The 10195-nt window shown below is 40.2% G+C and overlaps 1 protein-coding gene and 2 long non-coding RNA genes across 3 annotated transcripts in view; all 3 read right to left on the bottom strand.

The window, feature by feature from the left end:
* Positions 1-12: 12 nt before the first annotated feature.
* On the bottom strand, positions 13-3073 carry LOC123499848. The gene is made up of 3 exons (XR_006673129.1): positions 3029-3073; positions 2336-2438; positions 13-152 (listed from the first exon to the last, which is right to left on the bottom strand). It is a non-coding gene; the product is annotated as an uncharacterized LOC123499848 (long non-coding RNA).
* A 21-nt stretch (positions 3074-3094) lies between these two features.
* Positions 3095-5183, bottom strand: LOC123499855. The gene is made up of 2 exons (XR_006673135.1): positions 4631-5183; positions 3095-3127 (listed from the first exon to the last, which is right to left on the bottom strand). It is a non-coding gene; the product is annotated as an uncharacterized LOC123499855 (long non-coding RNA).
* Positions 5184-5927: 744 nt separating this feature from the next.
* The window catches only part of LOC123499828, an 8683-nt gene continuing 4415 nt past the window's right edge, over positions 5928-10195 (bottom strand). Inside the window, exons 7-8 of the mRNA XM_045248328.1 lie at positions 9420-9546; positions 5928-9050 (exon numbers count right to left, since the gene is read on the bottom strand). Coding sequence (XP_045104263.1) covers positions 7221-9050; positions 9420-9546 — 1957 coding nt within the window. The 3' untranslated portion in view covers positions 5928-7220. The remainder of the gene's footprint in view (positions 9051-9419; positions 9547-10195) is intronic.

The raw sequence follows: 10195 nt of genomic DNA, 5'->3' as shown, positions 1-10195 counted from the left end.
CCTCTTCCTTATGTGTGAGTCTGTAATACAGTTTGTCCTTGATCTGGGAGAAGGTGGTGATGGCGGTGGACAAAACAGGTGTGGTGTTTTTCAAGGCCGTTTTAATCTCTGTCCTTCACTTCAAATAAATCGGCGTGTCGTTTTCTGCGGACCTGCAAATGTTTGGTTAGGTTAGTTAAAAATAAATCAATAAATAAATAAAATTATAAGGTTAGGTTAGACTGAGAGAGAAATATGACATTCAAACAACAAGATCGCATAGTAAAAAGCTGAGGAAGGGAAGATGCCTGAGAGATGTTAAAAAATTGAGTTTCCCGCAAAGATGTGTTGAGACGTGGAACAGTTTGGGTGAAGAAGTGGTGTCAGCAATGAGTGTGCATAGTTTTAAAGAAAAATTGGATAAGTGTAGATATGGAGACAGGGCCACACCAGCATAAAGCCCAGGTCCTGTAAAACTACAACTAGGTAAATACACAAACACATAAACACACACACACACACACACACACACACACACACACACACACACACACACACACACACACACACACACACACACACACACACACACACACACACACACACACACACACACACACACACACACACACACACACACACACACACACACACACACACACACACACACACACACACACACACACACACACACACACACACACACACACACACACACACACACACACACACACACACAAACACACCAATTTGGGAAATAATTACAAGTTCACACACACACACACACACACACACACACACACACACACACACACACACACACACACACACACACACACACACACACACAATTTGGGAAGTAATTACAAGTTCACTAAATGAAGGGAAAGTTCCACTAGAATGGAAGAGAGCTAATGTAATACTGATATTTAAAAGAGGAAAGGCAACTTAACCACTAACCTACAGACCAGTGTCACTTAGAAGTGTTTTGGGGAAGTTGTGTGAAATCATTATCAAAGAAAAATGGGTTAAACATCTGGAAGAAGAACAAGTCATATTGAAAAGACAATTTGGGTTCAGGACACGGAAGTCATGTGTATCAAACTTATTAAGCTTCTACTCGAGAGTTACAGAAGGACTGGAAAGCAGAGACATATAGTGGACACAGAATACCTGGACATAAAAAAGCCTTTTGATAAAGTCCCGCATGGAAGACTACTTTGGAAACTAGAGAACATAGAAGGACTGTGAGGAACCTTGCTCCAATGGACAAGAGATTATTTGAAGGATAGGGAAATGAGAACTGTGATCAGAGATACTTACTCATCTTGGGGTGCCACAAGGGTCAGTGTTAGCCATGGCCCATTATGTTTCAGATTTATGTAAACGACATTCACATTAGGGTAATCAGTTATATTAATATGTTTGGTGATGATGCAAAGCTGCTAAGAGTTATCAAAACCAGGGAGGACTGTTTGCTGTTACAGAAAGATATAAACAAGATCTATGAGTGGAGCAACAAGTGGAAATTGGAGTTTAGTGTCAACAAATGTCATGTAATTGAACTAGGAAAGAGTAAGAGAAGACCGGTATGGAACTATTTGATGGGAGAGGAAAAAATAATGAAGACTAAAGATTATACAGGAAAATCTGAACCCTTAAAAACACATAAGTAAGATATTTGGATTATCATATCAATACAACAAGGTAAATACTTCAAAGACAACCAATAGCTTACAATATCCTAAAAATTTCAGGTCATAAATTCTATAACTTCTTTTAAAATAAATTTTTCAAATCTGGATCACAGCATGCCCTTAAATTCCTGAAATAGTACGAGAAAACAAGAAAAATATTAAAAAATCATTAAAAACATGACTGGAACTGCAGAAGAGGAGGTAATAGTACTGGGGTTGTTGCACTAGGTTAGGCTAGGATGGGTGGGGAATTATTGAAAAAAGAGGAAAAAAATAAATATACATAAAAAAAAAAAAAAAAAAAAAAAAGCTGAAAAAAAATATGATGTCAGTTTGGTACAGAGTGTTTGGACCTGCCAGGGAGTGAGAGGGAGTGGTTATGGGGTGCTACATTAGGTTAGGTTGGTAAAAAGGCTGAGATTTTTCAAAAGTAAGAAAAAAAAAAATAAAGTCACACCACCTGCTAATGTTTGGAGAGAGAGAGAGAGAGAGAGAGAGAGAGAGAGAGAGAGAGAGAGAGAGAGAGAGAGAGAGAGAGAGAGAGAAAATATGGTAACAAATAAGGCCGCGTTTCCCAACCTTTTTACCCTTGCATAACCCTTCAAATACATGACACGTCTCAAGGAACCCCTACGCACAAACAAAATTATATACCATACATTTGTCATTTTATGTGACGTCAAATCAGGCGGGTGGAGGAGCTGCGAAGGGGAGGCCGGGAATTGAGGCGAGCGCACTGGACGGTTTCTTGGGGACAGTGCCCTGAAATCATGCACAAACCAAAATCATCCCCACACACTCCCAAGACACTCCACACACATGCACAGACCACTTAAAAACACCCAGCACACACCAAAATCATACCCTAACACTCACAAGGCACTCCACACACATGCACAGACCACTTAAAACACTCAGCACAAACCAAAATCATACCCACACACTCCAAACACCTGCACAGACCACTTAAAACACACAGCACACATCAAAATCATACCCACACACACACATACACACAGACCACTTAAAATACTCACCACACACCAAAATCATCCCCACACACGCACAGACCACTTAGAACCCTTAAAACTAACCTAAAACACACTCAATACACCATGCAACACCTCAAAATTCCCCTAACCGCACTCAGAACACACTCATATATTCAAACACCCAACTACACCACACTCAAGATATGTAAAATATACCTAAAAACATCTAACACACACTGAAAACACACAAAATACACTCAAAACACCCTGCAACACTACCAAACACACTCAAAATACTTCAGATATAACCCAAAACACCAAAAGGCCTTATAAAGAACGGTAACATTAAAAGGGACTTACCTAAATATTGTGGTTTGGCTCCTCCTCTTCTTCCACTTCCATTTTCCTTTCTTCTTCCTTTTTTTCTTTCTTCTACTGCTCCCATCTACACGCCTGAGCCTAGAAACACATCAAAACACTTAGAAAACACGAGATATTAGGCAAAATATTGAGGAAGTGTAGGGAGAGCACCTATTGTGGCTTGTCTGCTCCTCCACTTATTCCTCCCTTTCTCCTTCCTTCCTCCTCATACTCTTTTATTTCTCCTTCCTTGTTCCTTCTGCTACTAATATCTACACACCTGAGCCAAGAAACACGGAAAACACGTAGAAATCACTAGATATAAGGCAAAATATCGACGAACTGGGCGGTAGGGAGGGAGGGAGGGACACCGGCCTGAGTCACCCCCTTGGCTGTGACGTCATCAAGAGCGCGGGAACAGTGGTGACTTGGCTGAATTACGTAAATAATTTTAAAAATGACTTCAAGAAAAAACGAAGCCAAGGCCGAATGCTTACTCTTTTATGACTTGATAGATAATTTAATTAATATCCAAAACGTCAAAACATCTCCTGCTTAACTAGTTTTAAAAAAACTGTCTAAATTAAGTATATGAAATGTATATAAACATTTCCACTTATAACGCTGCCAAAACGTCCAGCCATTTCGACTTTATATTTCTTTCGAAAAATATTAGACAATGTAAACTCTCTTCTCAGGCATCCAACACTGACCTAGAACCAGAAGTGAACGAGTGAAAAAGCATTTATGTAAAACAAAACCATTAAACTCTAAACTCATCAGAAACTCTTGTAAAGTCAACCTATTTTCACTTGGCGAATATTCTAACACATTCTACAGAGACTGAGCTTTCTTTTAAGGCATTCTACAACGAGTTTGACCGTCAAACAGAAACGTAAACAAATAAAATCTAAAAAAATAAAACTTACGTTAAACGGGACAAAACACCACTTCAAAGTCCACATATTTCACTCAATGGATTGATTTCACGCTTAAAAAAGTACACACAATTTTTTGATACCATAAAGGCCCAGTTACACCTCAAAATTTAAAAAATGAAATTGAGAGATGGGAAATTTTGAAGGTTATGGCAGCTCATATTTAAGCTATAAAACACCACTAAACGCCACATATTTACCGAACACAGGCGCGGAACACACTTCAAACACAACGAAATATTTAGAGAAACCATAAAACACATCATGGAAGCGTAATATTATTTTTAGAGAATATATCAAAAAAAGTATTAGAACCCGCAGGTTGCCAAGGGGGACAGGGAGGAGCTCGGGGGCGGGACGGGGCCGGGCGGGAGGTAACATCCGGGAACACTGCAGCGCGGACTCCATAATCCTTATGTTGCATTTATTATCTCACCACAACATAATTAAGCCCCATCGGCAAAACTTGCCCAGGGAACATGCAACGGTACTGTAATGCCTGCATTCTGACACATGTTTGGCTTACGGTGAGTCAAAGAAGCAAATAATACCTGGTAATACTGACAACTGCTCGTTATACCCATCACCTTTTCAACATTTGGGCACTGTTTTCACTCTCATATGCAAAGAAAACCTACAAATAAGAGAGTGGCCTTAGAAATACCTGAAATAAATGATGGTGAGGCGTTGTGGAGAGTCGTGGTGAAGAGTTGCATTGGTCTCTTGTCTTGCCGCTGGTGCTGTCGGGAATGTCATCACTTCACTTTGTGTGTTTGGGTGTAAATGGGCATGTTGTGGATGTGTTGCGGGGTGTTTATGGGGTGTATAAGCAACACCACACGGCCATCACCACTGTTTGTTGTGCACTCGGCCCACCACAATTCTTTCCTTCCTTACACACTAATCCCTTATCAACACCACTGCCACACCTTACACACCTGTTCCTTGGTGCATTAATAACCTCCACCACCTCTGTCACGGCACTGTCACCTCTATACAGGCTGAAAATATAACGGCACTCCAGTTAGGTCAACCGTGTCTCTTGGCGGCAGGTACCGACGCCATCATCAACTGTGGCTCTCTCAAGGAATTCACTCTCTTCTCCTTGCCCGCTATAAATTCCAATACTATGTCCTTGTATGTGTTAAATTCTCAGTGTTGGAAAAGTATCACGGAATTATGTGTGAAATATTTAGTGTTATTATGGTTTTAGTTTATTTAAGGATACAAGTTGCTAAAAAAAAAACCCTATTAAGTTGGGCGTTCTGTATAAGGGCCTTATCCGTCCTTGTATGGAGTAGGTATACTTCTCTTTGCATATCTGTTAGGTTTCCACTCATACAGCTTTACAGATAGGGTGGAATCAAGAGCTTTTCGTCTCATCAACTCCCCTCTTCTGACTGACTGTCTTCAGCCTTCTCACCGCCGAAATGTTGCATAATTTTCTATCTTTTATCGCTATTTTCATAACTGCTCTACTGATCTTGCAACTGCATGCCTCCCTTCCTCCTGCGGCCTCGTTAACCAGTCCTCTCAATAATTCACACATTTCACTAGTAAACTCTGGAACTCCCTACCTGCTTCTGTATTTCCATCTTCCTGTGACTTTAACTTCTTTTTAAGAGAGAGGTGTAAAGATATTTGTCCCTGGCTTTTGGATGACTCTTTTGGACCTCTTTGGGAACCTGCTGTTCCAGTGGGCCCTTTTTTTTTTTTTTTTTTACATTTTGTTGCCCTTGGCAGCCTTCCCCTTAAAAAAAAAAAAAAAAAAAAAAAAAAAAAAAAAAAAGGCATTTAAACCTTGCCACAGGTCTTAATTAACACTAAAGGATAATTTGAACACCACGTTATATTCTTTTTACCATTATTATTTAGATATCCTTTATAAATGTAAAAATGAGTATTTGAAGTCATATTTACATTTTTTATCCTTATAATAGCGTGTGGAAATGAAAAAAATAGACGTTCATCTTATTATTAATGAACAATTTGTTGCTCCCTTTCCCATAACAACTTCCTGTAATGATATTCTAAGAAACAAACATGTGCAGCATACTGAATAAACTGCAGTATTACAAGCTCAGTGTCGTAAACAAAGCAGTGTACTTTTTGCTAGGGGAAGAACAAAGACCCTGCCTGCTTCACACACCACTGTTGTACTTCTATATTATGGCACCAAATGGAAGCTGTGTACATTGAAAGCATAGGCATGCAATTTCTTTAACACACACACTTTTTATTTGAAGTTCACATATATATCAAAAACAGGAAAAAGAAGGTATAAAATCAATATTTGACTATTGTTTTCTATATGATGAGCTTAAAACTAAAATTCTGAGTGAAAGACAAAGATGAAATCAGGAAAGGCATGCCAAGAAACAATGACAAAAAGTGACTTATTACTATTTTGCCCAAGAAAGCATGAGATTACCAGTCATTCATTACACCCTATAATTCTGTTTGACAGATATGGCAATATGAATGGCACACTTACTCTACTACCAACAAATTTTGACATAAGTTTCGTTTACTATGATTTTTTTTTACTATTCATTAATAAATTTTTGGTGCCAAATTTAATGTTAATACATATTTTCTTTCTGCATCATCAAATGGTAGCACAAAAATACTAAGATATCCTGGTTTTAAAATATTTTCTGGGAGGCTTAATATTTTTCGTGGCTACAGCATAGACTGTCTTTAAATAATTTCCAAATAGGATATTAAACAGGAAGAAAGCATAAGTAAAAAAACTGAAAAGCTGCCAGATTCTGGGTAGCATAATGACTCTACTTTGGACTCTCCCATGGGTAACCAGGAAAAGCCACAGGCCTCTTATGTGACATACGGAATCTATTTATCTACTCTAGAAGGTTGGCTGAAGGCCATGTCTTTTGCTATGCTATTTGCAGAGTATGGAGGGAGCTGAATAACCACCATGATGACTGCTGCTTTTGTATGAGGGATGTTGCTGATACAAATTAGTAAAAGGAAGACAAGATCTCCAATATCCGGACATACTCGTATCATCAGCTAAAGCATCTATTCCTCATGATAAAAGTTACCAGCACCATATCATTATCCTCATAAAATCAAAGTCAACTGAATTTGGTTATCTATAGACCAAATCTAAAATAAAAAGTTTTAAGATATTGAAAAAAAAAAAAAAAAAAAAAAAACACACACACACACACACACACCAGCAATACACATAAAATGAAGATACTGATATTAGAAACATAACTTAGATGATGTTATCTATATTGCATTCTCACTGGGGAAGGCCTGACTGCTCCACGAGGAGGTAACTTTGGTGGGTTATTTGAGTCTTGGTGAGGTGGGAGAGATGGACATCCTCGAGGAGTCTTGGATTTGTAAGGCTCTTGTTGGATGTTGATGAGTTTACTCTCCCTCAGAGGGGCAACAACTGCTATTCTGGTTGGAGTTGGGGAGGGTGGCACTTTCACCTTGAGAAGGTCACGAGGAGTCATTGTGGTACGGGGAGTAAGTCGGGATGTTCGGCCTCGCTGCTGCTGTCTGGTGGCTGAGGAGCAGGAAGTGTATGGGGAATTTGGCTGAAGGTTATTAAACAACTGAAGGGTAGAGCTTACTTTCTTTTGTTTGACCAGAGCAGCCAATGAGGGTCGCCCTACCACTCCCTCACCACACTCCCCACTCTCACCCTTGAGATACTCTGGAGCACATACCCAATCTTCTTCTGGGCTTGCCTGACCTGACTGGGGAGAAGGTGAAAGCTTCAGTTTAGGGAGAGAAGAAGCAAGAGAGAGATGGCTGGACCGTCTGCGAGTCATGGGGCCCATCACCTCCTCCAGGAAGCTGCTTGACAGATCCTCTTCCTTTCTGCTAGGATTGTTTTCCATGGCATCAGAAGGTGATCTGCCAATGGCACTACGATGACGCAGGTAATGGTTTGGGGATGCTCTAAATCCTGTCATCTTCCTGTCACTTTCAAGAGATTGTTTCTTTTTGTTTTTCTTTAGTGACCTCTCCTGGGGAGTAGTACTGTCCTCTCGCCTGTTGACAACCACCATGCGACTGGTGTTTAACCTTGGTGTAGTGTTGTCAGTCTGGATCCCTGGAGATAGGGTGCTGCTGGCTGAGGAACGTACCACCAAAGGCAAACCAGATTTAACTGAGTTGGGGCGGCCTCTGCGAAGGGAAGTAGAAGCCGGGGTGCTAAGTAGTGCTGCCTTCATCTTGGGCGTTTGGAAGACAGCGGTAGGAGTAGGTGCTGGTGAGCCAATCTCCTCAGCAGTAATAAGGCTTTTTGCAGTGTTCTGCACACTTTCTTTTGACCTCCGTCGAATAGTGCCAATTCTACGTTCACTGGGAGACCGGATGACCCTGTGTTCCCCACCACTGCGCCTGTTTCTTATCTTCAATTCACGGTCTAGCCTGCGTGATAGTGAGTCTGAGGGTCCAGGGGTGACTAGCTGGCCTTCCGTTTCCACCTTCATGCGTTCATATGCACTCTGGATCATCTCTGAACAACTTAGATTCTGGCTGCTGGTTGAGATGTTGGGAAATAGGGCAGCCCTCATGTGATTCACTGCACTTTGTTCTAGTTGTTCTTCTTCCCTACGCACCACACTCTTTATGTCATCATACTGCTGCTCCAGAGCCTGTAGGGCAGTGCTGGGGTGACTACGAAGGGTACACTCTGCCCCGTCAGGCACACCACGTGGCCCAGGAGTCCATGACTCAGCACCATCAGGCTCATTAAGGGCCTTACTGCTACTCCTCCTTCGGGTTGCCTGGCCACCCGCCTCACATGTGTTTGCTCTCTTGACTCCCCCACTTCTTAAAGGAATGTCAAAGCTTCTTCTCTTCATGAGGGGTGTACTAGGAGGAACTAGTAAAGGTGAAGCTATCATCTGAGATTGTACTGGATGGAATGGACTACATGTCATAGGAGGGTACAGGGAGTCCACACTCCTCCTGCCTTTGGTGCTGTTGGATGGTACAATGGGATGCAAGCTGGTCCAAGGGCTCTTTGGCAAGATTTCTTCAGAAGTGGTTGCTGGAATGGTCTTAGGTCTGCCCACACCTTCTGATCGTTTTACCTGTGTAATCATACATTATTTATAAGTACTGTTCTCCCACCAATTTAAATAGATAAACTATGTTATCACCTTTTCATTGTACTGGATGTAGATGACTGAAGTAAAACTTTTAAAGCACAGATAGGAGGGCAAAAGCATAATAACTATGCAGTCACAGTATCTGGAAAAGTTGCATGACTGGAAAAAGGTGTAGCACTGAAAAGTCTTAGACCAATAGAAAATCTTCACTTCATGCTTATTCCCAATAACGGAGTTCATTAACTTTTTATTATTATAATATGTAATTATGTGACAAGGAAATCAAATGACAGACAAGTAAAGAATTGTGGAATCTTATCCATCAGTGACTGAGAACAACAGAGTACTCACAGAAGAAGCACTGTGAGGAAAAGGGATGCTAGATGGGGTAGAAGGCTTAGTAGCAGTGGTAGCATCACCCTCAAGCTTGGCTTTCTTGCAAGTGGGTGGAGAGACTTGGGAAAGCTCAGCCTGCTCCCTGCAATACACACATCACATGCACCCACATCAGAAAAAAATCACATTACATAATAGCATCACACACCCCACATACAAAAGCATGATGCATGGAGTACAACCCTCATTAGATCCAGGCATGTAAGAAAATATCATTAAAAATAATGTTGCATAAAAACTGTAACTAATCTCTAACCTACTGAGTAACAGGCAACTGCTACAAGGCACTAAGATTGACATTGATGCTAATAATACTAACACACGTACTATGACTGAGAATTATGATCCAGTGATATAAATCAAATTATAATGTAGTTAAACTCTAATTTCCTAAATTTTCAGTAACTTTGAAAGAAATCTTATTACTACTTTGATAATTGCTGACATTCTCATTATCAACGTAGTCAAATTAATTGTTATATTATTACCGTCATCATTATTGTAATGAACAGAATGTGATAGTAAAGACACTACACAACATAAAAACAAACTGCAAAGGAATATCTCTTTTAGTTCCTCAGATGTGTTTATATGTTGCCAAACTTTGAAAAAAAAAAAAAAAAAAAAAAAAAAAAAAAACCCACTTAGTACATTATAATTCTAAACACCTCTTTCATAGTACAATACCATATACTTCAAGTAGCATCTGTATACTTGGCTCACAATCCAGA

This window comes from Portunus trituberculatus, chromosome 50 (assembly GCF_017591435.1).
Source record: "Portunus trituberculatus isolate SZX2019 chromosome 50, ASM1759143v1, whole genome shotgun sequence".
NCBI lineage: Eukaryota > Metazoa > Arthropoda > Malacostraca > Decapoda > Portunidae > Portunus > Portunus trituberculatus.
The sequence above is the reverse complement of the archived record's forward strand: the minus strand, read 5'-3'. Positions and strand labels throughout refer to the sequence as shown.